Source organism: Sapajus apella, unplaced genomic scaffold, assembly GCF_009761245.1.
Source record: "Sapajus apella isolate SASKATOON/1434 unplaced genomic scaffold, GSC_monkey_1.0 scaffold105, whole genome shotgun sequence".
Taxonomy (NCBI): Eukaryota; Metazoa; Chordata; class Mammalia; order Primates; family Cebidae; genus Sapajus; species Sapajus apella.
Window position 1 is genome coordinate 2,889,712 of NW_022437045.1, and position 16,172 is coordinate 2,905,883.

At 41.9% G+C, this 16,172-nt stretch overlaps 1 protein-coding gene across 3 annotated transcripts in view; it reads left to right on the top strand.

Moving 5' to 3' along the window:
- Positions 1-16,172, top strand: part of CNKSR3 (CNKSR family member 3) — a 108,257-nt gene that overhangs the window by 82,423 nt on the left and 9,662 nt on the right. For all 3 annotated transcript variants that reach the window (XM_032258750.1, XM_032258752.1, XM_032258751.1), the window contains exons 6-9: positions 1,044-1,163; positions 3,765-3,824; positions 8,856-8,924; positions 9,181-9,327. In XM_032258750.1, the coding sequence (XP_032114641.1) occupies positions 1,044-1,163; positions 3,765-3,824; positions 8,856-8,924; positions 9,181-9,327 (396 nt within the window). The remainder of the gene's footprint in view (positions 1-1,043; positions 1,164-3,764; positions 3,825-8,855; positions 8,925-9,180; positions 9,328-16,172) is intronic.

Sequence of the window (16,172 nt, forward strand, 5' to 3'; positions counted from 1 at the left end):
GGGATGGTGAATAGTTAAGTTGTGCACAGGGAATATTTAGGACATTGAAACTATTCTGTATGATACTGTAATGATGGATACATGACATTAGGCATTTGTCAAAACCCATAGAATGTACACCACAAAAAGTGAACCCTAACATAAATTACAGAGTTTATAGTTAATAATAATGTCTCAATATTAGTTCATCATTTTAACAAATGCAGCACACTAGTACAAGATGTTAATAATAGAAGAAGCTGGGAAGGGTGGGTGGTGGTGGAGGGAGTATATGGGAACTCAATGGACCTTTTGCTCAATTTTAATTTTATAAACCTCAGCTTTAAAAAGTAAAGTCTTGGCAGGGCGCTGTGGTTCATACCTGTAATCCCAGCACTCTGGGAGGCTGAGGTGGGTGGATCATGAGGTCAGGAGTTCGAGACCAGCCTAGCCAGCATGGTGAAACCCCATCCCTACTAAAAAAAAAAAAAAAAAAAAATTAGCCAGTGTGGTGGCGGGTGCCTGTAATCCCAGCTACTTGGGAGGCTGAGGCAGGAGAATTGTTTGAACCCGGGAGGCAGAGGTTGCAGTGAGCTGAGATGGTGCCACTGCATTCCAGCTGGGGGACACAGTGAGACTCCATCTCAAAAAAAAAGTAAAGTCTATTAAAAAAAATGGCTTAGGCCCAAAACAATTTTTTTTAAAAAACCTTGTCAATATTTGGTGTTCAGAGACTGTGAACAGTCATTGAAAAGTCAGGTAGGTGGCCAGGGAGAGATGATTCCACTTCATTGCTGAAAGAGGATTTCTGCCTGGCGTGTGCTCTTCAGTGATCATAAAGGAGTTAATATAAAAGCTGTCCTTTCTAAACAAAGCTGGAATAGTGGCACTATTCCCACGGATGGCAAACATGGAGTCTAAATGCCATGCATTCATTGAGCAGAATTACCAAAATGATTGCCAACCAGAACTAAAGATTATAGATGAAATGCATTTCTCTAAAAATCAGCTTGAGATAAACTTGGCTAATGATTGAACTTTCCTATTTGCTTCTCCAATTCTAGGTCAAGGTTTTAAATGGCATCTGTGACAAAACAATCCGATCTACCACAGATCCTGTGATGAGCCAGTGTGCATGCCTGGAAGAAGTTCACTTACCAAACATTAAACCTGGGGAAGGCTTGGTAAGTTCTGTTAACACTTGTTTTATTTTCAGGTAACGTATATCATCGTTTACTTAAAAAAAAAAATTTCTGATTGCTGTCACTATCATTCTGAAAAGTAGAATTCAGTTAGACCATCTTCCATTACAAAGTTAAGAATGTGCTATCTTGAATCCTGTTGATGTATTTTCTATCTTCAAAGTATAAAAATGAATACAGTTGAAAAACTGTATAGCCATATTTTGAAGGTAACACTTTTATCTTTAGGACTTAGCAATGCAAGGAGATATAAAACATTTACACAAAGTAAAGATGGTCTCTTGGTAAAGAAACAGCATCTTCTCTGAAAGTCTGTATTAGCACTTAGGATGAATGTTAGAAGAGACTGGTTGAAGGCAGTGATTCTTCAGAAGGGTTTAGAAGTGTTTTGTAAGTAATACATAAGCTATATAATAGCAGGCTGTGGGACTACATACAGGTGATCTCCTAGTACCTAGCATGCCTCCTATGGGATTAATTTGCTGAAATTTTTGTGAAGAAGCTGTGAAGCTCATTAATTAGCTTAGAGGCTTTGAGTCAGAGAGAGCTGGGTTTAAATCCCAGCTTAAGCTGGGATTTAAGCTCTTTACATGTCAGTTTCCTCATAGGGTTGTTGAAAGTATTGTATTAGATTATGAATGCCAAGTGCCAGGCACCAAGTGCATAGTACATGTGCATTAATGGTGGCTGCAGCTACTGTTGCTGGTATTGATGATGACGATCGTGATGAGAAAGAGGAGAAGATGGGGAAGGGGAGAAGTGTCTCATGCATAGGTAGCTATCAGGAGAGAGTAAGGCAGTCTCTGATCTTAGGAAAAACAAAAATCAACCAATTGTCGACAGGCCCATATTCTTAGTGACCAGAAATTTGCATATTGGTACTACTTGGCTTCTAAGCAAATGATGGATTATATCAGGTTAAGTTTAAACCGGGTGGACTTCCTGGAGGCAGATGTATAGTCAAATATTTAAGTAGATAAATGCCCTGAGTAGGCAGAAATGGAGTTGTCATTTCAGATGGTAAAGTTGTATAAGCTGGGCCCTGGGACAGGGGAGAACCATGTGTAGGGGAGAAGCTGATATAATCTGTGAATGACAGTAACAGGTTAGGAGAGGAGTGGGGAGAACCTGAAGGCATTAGTGTTTGATGGGACTCTCATCATAGATTAGCATAGGTTGCTGAGCAAGCTGGCTGCAGCATACTTTCTGAGGAGGGGCCACATTGTTCCCGCAGAGATACCAGCATGAGCAAGTACTTTTTGCCTGGTCTACTTGTTGCTCTCTTTCCCCATCTTCTAACAGTTTAATTAACAAAAATTTACACATGATGAGTCCAACTGCAGAAATAATTCTTCAGTGATACATTCAGTGTATCACTCAGTGAGGTATTCACCTCTGAGTTTGCCTCTTAGGCCTCTTAGGAGAGAGAATATTCATTTACCTTTACATTTCTGTTAAAGGAGGGGTGTCTGTGATTTAATTTGCTACCTATGCTTGGTTATTTAACAATCTTTGTTCATACATCCTTGTCTGGATTATTAGTATCTTTAATAGTCACTCTGCAGTTATTGCTGATACCAAATTTAAATGAATGTATCGTGTCCCTAGACAAAGAGATGGTCAAGAAAGAACTGTTCTTTGGCTGGGCGCGGTGGCTTACGGCTATAATCCCAGCACTTTGGGAGGCCAAGTTGGGAGGATCACTTGATCCCAGGATCATTCTCGCTATGTTAACCAGCCTGGGTAATATAGGGAGTTCCTTTCTCTATTAAAAAATTAAAATAGGCCAGGTGCGGTGGCTTACACCTGGTAATCCCAGCATTTTGGGAGGCCAAGGCAGGTGGATCAGGAGGTCAGGAGATGGAGACCAGCCTGGTCAATATGGTAAAATACCATCTCTACTAAGAACACAAAAAATTAGCTGGGCGTGGTGGCGTATGCCTGTAGTCCCAGCTACTCGGGAGGCTGAGACAAGAGAATCGCTTGAACCCAGGAGGCCGAGATTGCAGTGAGCCAAGATCGCACCACTGCACTCCAGCCTGGTGACAGAGCGAGACTGTCTCAAAAATAAGTAAATAAAATAAAATAAAATAATTAGCTGGGTGTGGTGGCACACACTTGTAGTCCTGGCTACTTGGGAGGCTGAGGTGAGAGGATCACTTGAACCCACAAGTTCAAGGTTGCAGTGAGCTGTGTTGCATCACTGCACTCTAGTCTAGGCAACATAGGAAGACCCTGTCTCATCAACATAAGAGAACGGTTCTTGTTTGAAGTGCCTCACTCATTCACTCATTCTGCAGGTCTAAGAAAACTCCCACATCCTTGGAGTTGTGGCATAATTCTGTGTGCCTGGTACACAGATTACAGAATCAAAGAGATCACATGGTTTATTTCACCAGCATTTCAGTTTGTTTAGCTCCCCTTCACCATCCTTTGGATCTTGTTTCTCCATGTGTCAGGAGGCTTGAAAATGAGTATTGTTTTGAGGGGACTGTTGTTAATGTTTTATAAGTTTTAGTTTCACTTGGGGCTATATCTCTAAATGTTGGAGTAATGAGTTAATATATTTGTGGCTTCCTCCAGGGCATGTACATCAAATCAACCTATGATGGGTTACACGTGATTACTGGAACCACAGAAAATGTAAGTGTATATTCATTAAGTGTAAAAGCTGTTGTGTGCTTAAACAAATTTGATCCACAGTCTTTATATTTTGAATTTAAATGTGTGCATGCTGTTTGATTATGATGAGAGTGTGGGTGCCTGCTTTGTTTATTTTTGTTGATAGAATACTGCTTGTCACCAGCTGTTCTCAATTTATTATTTAAATTGCCCTTTATTGCTCTTATTCATGTACCTTGCCCAGTTTTTACCCCTACCCTTGTCTTAGTCATTCATTTTGCACCCTGAAAGTGTTAAGCCATAAATACAAAAGCAATGATCTTTTTGGTTTTGAGAATCACTCTTATAAGAATTCGGATTGGTGGCCATATGTATAAAATGTAATTTTTTTGATTTAATGGAATTTGTATGTCTCCAAAGCAGCTATTTCAGGATTTTTTTAATAACATTTTTGTAGTTGTGTTTAATAATATTTGGCATGATACTGAAATTGAGTCCCCTCTCCCCATCCTTTGAATAGGAAAAGTGGTCTATTTCTACTGTGAGAGATGTTTGTACACTGTGTACTTCCTTCTGGAAATTCTGCTCTGTGTAGGGTTGTCTTTAGCCCCTCAAACATTTTGCATTTGTGAGAAGTAGAGCTAGTTGAATGCTTTCTACTTGCAATCTACAATATGTCTTGCTTTTGAAAGACATTGATATGAAACTAAAAATGTTTGAATAGCTTCCCTGCGTCTGTGTGAAAGAAGCACGTATTTGGGGAATTAACCTATTTAATCAGCTAAGACAGGAGGAGATAATTCCTAAAATTAGGGGTAATTTTAGTAGCTGCTTTTCTAATCTGTTTGGTGGAAATATGTGTCTGATTTTGAGCTTCAGCTGCTAGGTCTTTTGATAAAGGCAAATGGCATGATCTTTGAGTGTCTGTGATAAGCACTTGATTTTTGTAGTGAGAAAATGATATTGCTTAAGGCAGTCAATGAATTATAAATACACTGGATGCTTGTGGTAGATGATTGGGTAGGAAATGATAGTGTCTTTTAGCATTCTCTGTTGAGCTACAGTGAGGAAGCCCTGAGAGTCGCTAGGAGTTTTTATACCATGTTACCTCCTAGACAGTAACAGCAGAGGAAGCTCTGCTTTTAGGCTGGGGATGGTGCTGAAGAAAAGGCACATGATTTAGCACATGATTCTTCCTTCATCCTTGATCGAGACTCAGTGCGTTGCAGCTCAGCCATGATAAAAGCACAGCCATGTCTGTTTGTATAGATCAGAAACATGTTGACTATTGTTTCAATTTTTAGAGTTGAAGTTTTGCTATCTAGCAATTTGATGATTATGTTGTCTGACTAACCGGACCAGTGTGTTTTTCGACTCTGTTGAGTTTTCTTGAAGCAATTTCCATCTTGGATCCACACGTGGAGCACTACAAAATTACCCTCAGAAGGAGAAGGCATAGCGTTTCCTTCTTCTTGCGCTATCCTCCTTTTTAAAGAAAAGAGTTCAGTGACAGACTAAACAAAGCTGCTTTTGAATTAAGTGAAATAACATATATCATTAACGATATATTCCCTGAATTCCTACCAGAATTGTAACACTGGCTGACAGACTCAGGTTCAGTCCTGATGCTCCCATGTAGGACTGTATGGAAGTCCTCTCAGGTTGTGATGGCTACCATCTTGTTAGAGATCAAAAAAGAAAACATGTCTTCTTCCATCTGGTAATCCACTTGAAAATGTCACTCATTCCTTTAGTCATTTGATTCGCATTTATTGAGTACCTGGAATGTGCTAGACACGAGGCTAAGTAAGTCTTAAGTCTTCTAGACAAGCGTGGGAAGTTAGGTGAGAGTCCACTTCTCCTGGGCTCAATCTGGATATTTTATTCTTAATGTTGGGTTTTTTATGCTTAAATGGCAGTAGAAAGTGCCAGATCCAGGTCAGCTGTTGGCTGTCATTTAAGGTTGCTATGACTTCACTTTGGGAGGCTGAGGAGGGCAGATCACCTGAGGTTGGAGGTTCAAGACCAACCTGGCCAACATGGTGAAACTTTGTCTCTACTGAAAAAATTAGTTGGGTGTGGTGGTGCATGCTTTTATTTTTTATTTATTTATTTATTTAATTTTTTTTTTTTTTTGAGACGGAGTTTCGCTCCTGTTACCCAGACTGGAGTGCAATGGCGCGATCTCGGCTCACCGCAACCTCCGCCTCCTGGGTTCAGGCAATTCTCCTGCCTCAGCCTCCTGAGTAGCTGGGATTACAGGCACGCACCACCATGCCCAGCTAATTTTTTGTAGTTTTAGTAGAGACGGGGTTTCACCATGTTGACCAGGATGGTCTTGATCTCTTGACCTCGTGATCCACCCGCCTCGGCCTCCCAAAGTGCTGGGATTACAGGCATGGGCCACTGCGCCTGGCCGGTGCATGCTTTTAATCCCGGCTACTGGGGAGGCTGAGGCGGGAGATTCACTTGAACCCAGGAAGCAAGGTTGCTGTCAGCTGAGATCCGCCATTGTACTCCAGCTGGGATGACAGAGACTCCACCAGAATGTTTTAATGGAAGCCTAGTCTGGTGTGTGGCAGTTGATGAAAATCACCCATTGTTTTCACAAGCGAATTATGTCCATATTCTTCAATCTTGAACTTGAGGCTGACGCAATGCCAGCAGCCATCTCAGGCCTTCAGTCCATTTCTTTGAAGGTTATCTGAAAGACCAGGATCATTCCAAAGCCAGACCAACAGTGTCTGGTGTTTCTCTATCTTCTTTTTTTTTGATGTTATTTTAGACCTTGATAGGAGTTTTGACACAACCTCATCCATACTTTTATCCTCCACCCCTGAGATCAGGTGGGAGTTAGATTGGCCTCTGAAGAATGGGTGCATTATTCTCTAGGTCATGACCCTTCTGCAGCAAACCAGCACAAGCATCATTTTTCAGTAGTCCTCCTCATGGTGAAGATAAGCAAGAGCTGCTGCCCTGGGAGAATTTTGGTACGAAACTCTCTCTTTACCAGGGTTCTGCCAAGCACAACTCTTAATCACTTGACTGGACATTTGAGAAATGAATGCAAAAGTATCCTGAGGAAGGGAAGTCAACTCAGGACATCAGTCCGTTTTTTAGATCACACATCTAGAGACAGGGACTTCCTGGCCTTGGGGCTATCTTTTGTAAAGTGAAGCTTATCTTAACTGAATCCCTTACCCAGGAAGATTAACCGGACTGGACTGATTAGGATCAGAATTACCAAAGTAGACCTTTAACTGTAGGTTAGGCATCTGACACACAGGGACAGAAAGGAACATAGAGAAATTCATTTTTTAAGTGATGCAAGAAACTTGAGATGAACATGGGCTGGTCTCTCAGGTGAGCACTGCAGGTTATGGTAGCAGGTTAAATGTTTTCACAAATAACTGTCACAGTTACCAGGGCCTTGCATGGGGTCTGGATATGATCAAAGGGAATATCTCTACAGTGTAGGGCTTCTTGTTAATTTCTTGTTAAGCCTGTCACAACGTTAGAGAAACTTCAGCCAGTGTGTCTTGGGTCTCATTGCTGTCCCTCCCCCTGTGTTCAAAGGTGCTATTTTTTGGATAGTTGGAAATTGTTTGAAGATTCAGCCGGTTATGTAAGTTAGAAAATTACATACTCTGTTTGACTAGAATTTGAAATCCAAGGCTTACCCTTTCTTCTTTTCTCAGTCATACATGAGATTCCCTCATCATAAAGAGTTCTAGGTTGCTTATATGAACAAGAACATCATGAGCAAAATATGTGACAAATGGATTATATCCCTTTATATATATATTTTTGTTGTGGTGGTGGTAACTTAATAACTAGGCATTATTTGAAGGAAAACAAGTCTGGATTTTGGTTTGACACTGAAGACTCATTTTTTAATGTAATCTGGAAATGAAAACTAAATTCATTTTCTTTAAAGCAATTTCTGTTGCACCAACTTTCTGTTTTAACAACATTGCAATAATAGATAAGAGAAGATAGGCTGAGAACAATGTTCAGTTTTAATAAGAAAATGAGATGACAGAGTTACAAGGGTGATTTTCCGTGTTGAACAGTTGGTCAGTTTTTATGAGATTAATTTTGATAAGGACATATGTAAGAATTTTTTAGATGAACCATAGCTTTCTTTTTCTTTTTTTATTTTTTTGAAATGGAGTCTCACTCTGTCACCCAGGCTGAGTGCAGTGGCTCAATCTTGGCTCACTGCAACCTCTGCTTCCCGGGTTCAAGTGATTCCCCTGCCTCAGGCTTCCAAGTAGCTGGGACTACAGGTGCGTGCTACCACGCCCAACTAATATTTTGTATTTAATGTAGAGATGGGATTTCACCATGTTAGCCAGGATGGTCTTGATCTCCTGACTTTGTGATCTGCCCACCTTGGCCTCCCAAAGTTCTGGGATCACACGCGTGAGCCACCACGCGTGGTGTAGATGAGCCAATAGCTTTTATCAGCCAATCATTTTGTCAATATGTCCAGGCCAGCTGTGGTGGCTCGTGCCTGTAATCCCAGGACTTTGGGAGGCCACGGTGGGCGGATCACCTGAGGTTGGGCTTTCAAGACCAGCCTGACCAACATGGTAAAACCTCATGTCTACTAAAAAAAGTACCTGGGCATGATGGCGCATGCCTGTAATTTCAGCTACTCGGGAGGCTAAGGTGGGAGAATTGCTTGAACCCGGAAAGTGGAGGTTGCAGTGAACTGAGATCTGCCATTGCACTCCAGCCTGGGTGACAGAGTGAGACTCCATCTTAAAAAAATAAAAATAAAAACAAAGACAGTATGTCCAGTCTCTCCCCGATAGATTAGCTGAACCTGGCTGTTCTAACCGACAACTTATCGGTTATAACCGACACTAATGAAATGGATAACAGTATTCATGTGTAAGGTCCTGTAGACTGTGTAGTCTCAGGGGAATAAGGTGCATTGTTTTATTTTTCCTGAGAAAATGCTATTTCAGTTGCTAATTGTCTACAGAAGAAAGAAGAAATAGAAGGTTTAAAAGAATTAAGTCAGGTTATTTTGTTTCTTCGCAGTCTCCTGCAGACAGATCTCAGAAGATTCATGCTGGTGATGAAGTCATTCAAGTTAATCAGCAAACTGTGGTGAGTTTGTTTATTGTGACTTAATTTCCCGCCTTAGAACTTTTAATTACATCTAAAACCATTTTGTCTAAATTTTTAAAATTTGCCATTTATATCCTATTTTTCATTCTTTTATGTCGTGCGAACATGAACATATTTGTGCCTATTTTGTTTCTGGGTATTTACTCATAGCTCTGATTTCCTTGAGATCAATTCATAGGTTCGGTTTTTCGTTATTCATGAGCAAGTCTCCCCTCCCCATTTTCTTTCTTTGAAGGTGGGATGGCAGCTGAAAAATCTGGTGAAGAAATTGAGAGAGAATCCCACAGGAGTTGTGTTACTGCTGAAGAAGCGCCCCACCGGGTCTTTCAACTTCGCTCCTGCCCCGCTGAAAAACCTGAGGTGGAAGCCACCTCTCGTACAGGTATCTGGGATTAACTGTAAGCTCCATCCAGCATCAGCACCTGAACAATGTCGAGTATCTGATTTGTCTCCAAAAGAGATGAAAATTTGAAAGTGATTGGTTGGTTTCAGGAGTTTGTATGTAATTATCCCATAATCCCACCTATGTGAAAGTATAAATTATAGATGTACATGGAACAGTATGGTAGCCAGTAGCCATATGTGACTATCTACAGAATGAAATGAAATTAAAAGTTCAGAGAGGCCATGGCAGGCAGATCATGAGGTCAAGAGATCGAGACTAACCCGGCCAACATGGTAAAACCCTGTCTCTACTAAAAATACAAAAATTAGCTGAGTGTGGTAGCGTGCACCTGTAGTACCAGCTACTCAGGAGGCTGAGGCAGGAGAATCGCTTGAACCCGGGAGGTGGAGGTTGCAGTGAGCTGAGATAGCACCACTGCACTCCAGTCTGGCAACAGAGCAAGACTCTGTCTCAAAAAAAAAAAGTTCATCTCTTCAGGATTGCTAGCCACATTTCAGGTGCAGAATAGTCCCAGACAGCTAGTGACTCCCGTATCAGGCAGTGCGGAGATGGACATTTCCATCATTGCAGAAAGTTCCTTCTAGTCCTCCTCTCTCGTTTCAAACACATACTTACATAACTGTATACAGTTTGAACACTAATCCTGGAGAGACCACATGGGGTTGAGTCTTCAGCAGCACTTTACCAAGGCAGGGTTGGGGATGGGGAGTGCAGTCCACCCCATGGGAAGCAGTATCACACCATTATTTAGACATGATGTAGCATAGCCAATCTGTGCTGATAATAGAAGACACACTGACTTTAAGTGAGCTTCATTTAAATTCTTTTCAAACAGCATGCCCCTTTATCACTGACACATGGGCTGGTCACACTCCTTGTTATGCCATTGGTCCTTAGTGTTTATTTCCAAAACCAAGAATGAAAAGCAATAACCTTGTAATGCCCTTTTAGAAGATTGAGATTTGGTTTATCTGTAACTATTTTTGATGTTATTGTATATCTTCCCATGGAAGAACAGTAGTCTTAAGCCATCAGTTTTGAAACTTTATGAGGCAAGGGACTGGAAAATATCTATAGGAGTCACAGAGGAGAGGTAAAAATAAATAATTCAGAGGCCAGGTGTGGTGGTTCACACCTTATAATCCCAGCATTTTGGGAGGCTGAGGCAGGAGAATCACTTGAACCCAGGAGGCGGAGGTTGCAGTGAACCAAGATCACGCCACAGCACTTCAGCCTGGGTGACAGAGTGAGACCCTGTCTCAAAACAAAAACAAAAACCAACAAACAAAAACTCTCAGTAAAGGTAGGGCAAGAGGGGAACATAATTACAGTCAGTTTATAAATAATAACCAAACATATTTGAAAATTTACTTTTTAATTGACAGATACAAACTGTATAAATTTATGTTGTACAACACAATGGTTCAAAATATGTTTACATTTCGGAATGGCTAAATCAAGCTCATTAATATATCCATTACCTCACATACTTATTTGTGGAGAGAACACTTAAAATCTATAGGTGTTACAGCAATTTACCAATCTTCAAGCATGCAGTACATTTTTATTAACTGTAGTCACCACGCTGTACAGTAGATCTCTTGAACTTATTCTTCCTGGCTAACCGAGACTTTATACCCTTTGACTAGGATTCTCCAATCCCCCTCCTTCCAATCTCTGGCAACCACCATTCTACTCTCTGCTTCTAAGAGTTCGATTTTTTTTTTTTCTTCCAATTCCATATATAAGTGAGATCACATGGTATTTGTCTTTCTGTGCCTGGCTTATTTCACTTAACACGGTGTCCTCCGGGTTCATTCCTGTTGTCACACATGGTAGGATTTCCTTCTTTTCTAAGGCTGAGTAGCATTCCATCATGGATATATTTTCCTTATCCACACATCCGTTGATGGACTCTTGGGTCGATTCCATGTCTGGGCTGTTTTGAATAATGCTGCAGTGAACATAAGGGTGCAGGTATCTCCTCAGCATACTAATTTCATTTCCTTTAGATGTATATCCAGTAGTGAGACTGCTTGTTAGTTTTTCAGGAAACCTCCATAGTGTTTTCCATAACGGCTCCACTCATTTACATTCCCATCAGCCATGCACTAGGGTTTCTGCATCTCCACATCCTCATCATCACTTATCTTTTGTTTATTGATAGTAGCCTTTCCAACGGGTGCCAGCTGTTATCTCACTGTGGTTTTGATTTGCATTTCCCCGACGATGAGTGACATTGAACATTTTTTTCACATCTCTGTTGGCCATTTGTTTATCTTCTTTTGAGAAATGTCCATTCAGGCCTGGGTGTGGGGGTTCACACCTGTAATCATAGCACTTTGAGAGGCCAAGGCAGGAGGATCATTTGAGCCTAGGAGTTTGAGACCAGCCAGGGCAACAAAGCAAGACCCTGTCTCTACAATAATTTTTTTAAAATCAACTAGTTGGGTGTGGTGGCACATAACTGTAGTGCCAGCTACTTGGGAGGCTGAGGTAGGAGGATGGCTTGAGGCTGGGAGGCTACTGAGAGCCTTGAATATACCACTGCGTCCGCCTTGAGCTATGGAGTGAGACCCTGTCTCCAAAACAACAACAACAAAAAGCGACAGTAATGTCAATTCAGGTCCTTTGCCCATTTGTAAATCAGGTTATTTGTGTGTTTTTTTGCTTTTGAGCTCCTTATATAATTTGGATATTAACCCTGTATCTGATTTATGGTTTGCAGATACTTTTTATGTTATTACCTTGTTGATAATTTGCTTTGTCGATTATTTCCTTTGCTATACAGAAGCTTTTTAATTTGATATAATCCCACTTGTCTGTTTTTGATTTTGTTGCCTGTGCTTTTGGGGTCAGAGCCAAAAAATCATTGCCCATAACTGAGCCTATTGATTTTACCACAGCTGCTTCTGTTTGCATTGGTCTGTGTAAAATTTAAAATTGCTTAGATTTTTTTCGAATTCTCAGAATATGATACTTAACATTACAGAGGTGCTAATTCCTCATAGGTAATTGATGGAGTGCCTGCCAGATACTAGCTTTGCCCGCTAATTGGTTCATGAGATAAATGTTGGGTTCTGAAGGAAAGAGAGGTATGGACTGTGAGGTGGGAGCACTTTGGAGCCTGGAAGGGAGGGTGGGATTTTCACTAGCAGATGGGAGCCTGTATCATAGAGGAGAGGAATGCGATTCTTTAAACACATTTGCCCACAAAACGTAGATAGACCACCATCAGGGAAGGGGACGGTGTCTTAGATCAGGTTTCCTGGAGCAGAGTCTGAGATGCACATTCTTGTGAGAGCAATTTTTGAGGGTATGTGCTCCATGTAAAACTGGTAAGGGAGAGAGGAAGGCAGAATGATGACGGGGAAGCAGGAAGGATGCCTCTCAGGTGCAGCGTAGCCTTGACCTGGTAATGCAGGACCAAGCATCCTGGTGGAGCCACACCACTCCAGGCTCTGGTGGCCTGGCTCAGGCAAGCAGCTTTGTCAGCTGAGGGCCATTATTCCAAGAAGGGGCAGCTATGCGCTTTAGCAGCTGACACTCCCAGCAGCAAGGAGAGGTAGTGGTGGTAGAGAGACTCTAGGTGGCTTCCAAAGCTTCTACCACAAGGAGTGAGTAGCTCAGACTCTCTGGAGCTCAGGGAGGGAGATAAAGTTGAACTGGTTGCCTGAGACCATAGTGGGAGGTATGGAATGCCAGGCTGGGGAGCATGGGCTTTCTCCCACAGGTGACAGGTTGGCAGCTGCTTTTGCATTAATAACTCTATTACTTTGCTAGGGCTGCCATACAGGATGGTAGAAGTTCAGAGTCAAGGTGTCAGTGGTGTTGGCTTCATTCTGAGGACTCTCTCCTTGGCATGCAAATGGTGGTCTTCTGTCCTCGTGTGGTCCTCCTTCCATATATGCCTATGTCTTAATCATGTGGAACACCAGTGATGTCAGATTGAGCCCACCCTAATGACCTCCATTTTCACTTAATCATGTCTTTGAAGACCCTGTCTTAAAATACAGTCACGGCCGGGCGCGGTGGCTCACGCCTGTAATCCCAGCACTTTGGGAGGCCGAGGCGGGTGGATCACGAGGTCAAGAGATCGAGACCATCCTGGTCAACATGGTGAAACCCCGTCTCTACTAAAAATACAAAAAATCAGCTGGGCATGGTGGCGCATGCCTGTAATCCCAGTTACTCAGGAGGCTGAGGCAGGAGAATTGCCTGAACCCGGGACGCGGAGGTTGCGGTGAGCCAAGATCGCGCCATTGCACTGCAGCCTGGGTAACAAGAGTGAAACTCCGTCTCAAAAAAAAAAAAAAAAAAAAAAATACAGTCACATTCTGGGCACTGGGGGTGAGGATTTGAGCATAGAAAATTTAGGGGACACAGTTCAGGCCATGACAACATCAAAACATTAAGAACCACCAGAAGGGTGGCTATTGTATAGGGTAGATACAGGGTGATGTAGTCCTGGGCAAGGCTGGTGATGGGTGATTCAGTGAAAGACTAGGAATGCTAGAGGCCACTGGGAAAAACATCAGGAGGGCTCAGGAAGCAGCACAGCCTAGTGGTAACAAATGTGGCCTCTGAGTTGAACCACTTGAGTTCAAATCCCAGCTCTGCCACTTACCAGCTGTTGAGGGACCCTTAGCCAAGGTATGTAATCTTTCTAAGCCATGCTCTTCTCATTGATAGTGTTGACTGTTAGAAAAGATTTTGGGGTAAGGGTGAGAAGGACCAACAAGGCCAAGGAGAAGCAGGTGTCCAATGTGGCAGGGAACCTGAGTGGTGACAAAAATTGGAAAGTCAGAAAAGAGGCCATTTGGAAGGAAGAGATGTTAGGTATTTTGATCACAACTGAGTTAGAGGCGATGGAGGAAAATTCACATGATATGTTCAGAACATGAGTGAAAATAATTTTTAAAGTACAGGCTAGTGTTAGTCCCTTGACTTCTGGAAATTCACTTGAGAAGGGACACTCTGTGATGTTCCCTGGTTTTGCCTGCTTTCCTGCTGAGTTCCACTAACTGCAGTTTGGGGAAGAAGTGGTGGCGAGAGAAACACCTAATTTTGTTTGTGACCCAGGGGGATAATTACCATGAAAATGCAGACATCATTTTAGAGCTTAGCTACCAAGTGTTCTCGTGATGTGCTCAGGATATTTTCAGAATATAAACTCTGGCAGACAAATACTCCGTAGACTTAGCTCCCAGCCCTGGGTGTTTTTCTGTGTTCCATTCATCATTCTTTGTGCCTGGGCACCCACCATTCCCAGAAGAGAGCTAGCTCTCAGTCTTTTTTCAGCCTCATGTGTGTTGTCCTGTCATAGAAAAGACACCCATCACTCCATTTTGATGCCACACTCCTGGTAAATGAGAGTTACTGATATAGAAGGAATTATCAATGTGTGTATTTTCAGGGAGTATCTATTTTGTAGAAATGCTCTAGTTTACTTTTGCTTCTAAGATTTGGAGAATCTGGATCCTGGCCTCATGTTTTCAGATACCGTCCAAGATTGACATGTTGACATGTCAGTCAATTACAAATTGACTAGAATTGATAGATTATGCATTAGTGGCCAAGGTTTAAAATATGGGAGTTCTACTGTGGAAGACTGAAAGTTCAGTCCCTGCCCCTGTGACTTGGTAACTCTCCTGAAAATGAACTGTCTTCTTTGATGAGCGTGTCTAGCTCCATCACACTGGCTATTCAGTCCTTTCCATTCTGAGAATCAATTCACAGTTTCACTTCAGGAACCTCTTCCACCACAACCAGGCTGGGTAGGGTTGAAGGTAGCTTTTTTTTTTTTTTTTTTTTTTTTTTTTTAACAGAGACAAAATTTCATTATTTTCCGCAGACTGATCTCGAACCCTTGAGCTCAAGTGATCCACCTGCCTCAGCCTCCCAAAGTGCTGGGGTTATTACAGGTGTGTGACAACATGGCCGGCCTACAGGTAGTTTTTATGTCTGCCTAGAGCTTAGCATAGTCTCACTGGCCTTCACCAAGTATTTGCTGCCTTATAAGATTTCTTTGCTGTTCTTTCTACCAACCAGAGAAATCACTGTCATTGTTAGACTATAGAGAGGTAAGATTGAAGTTCTCACATGAGATATTACAAACGACGTCCTTTGAGACCAGTACGGAGTTCAAATTCAGCTGTGTGGATTTGAAATTAAGATTGACTTGTATATATGAATGCATATCTAAAATAAATGGTGTAAGGTTGTGTCTTTACTATGGGAAAGCAGTGTCCTAAGTTATTCGCATGTGTTCTCTTACTGAATTCTCACAGCCACCCTATCTTGATACTATGCTTGTCCCTATTTATTCTCGTTTTATAGATGGGCCACAGAGATGTTTTGTGACATGCTCAACAATAAACAGTGAATAAGGGCTGAGAGGGGTGGCTCATGCGCCTAATCCCAGCAATTTAGGAGGCCGAGGTGGGCAGATCACCTGAGGTCAGGAGTTTTGGACCAGCCTGGCTACCATGGTGAAACCCCATCTCTACTAAAAATACAGAAATTAGCTAGGCATGGTGGCATGTATCTGTAATCCCAGCTACTTGGGATGCTGAGATGGGAGGATTGCTTGAGCCCAGGAGGCAGAGGTTGCAGTGAGCTAAGAGTGTACCACCACACTCCAGCCTGGGTAATAGAGTGAGACTGTCTCAAAAAAAAAAAAAAAAAAAAAAGGAAAAGAAAAAAGTCAGTAATAGTGCTACTGTTGACTAGGAATATTGCTTGGAACTCTGGATGGGACTCTGGCTAGTCTTAATAACTGTTTTGTTTCCTGTGTTGTTTTTTTTTTTTTTTTTTTTTTT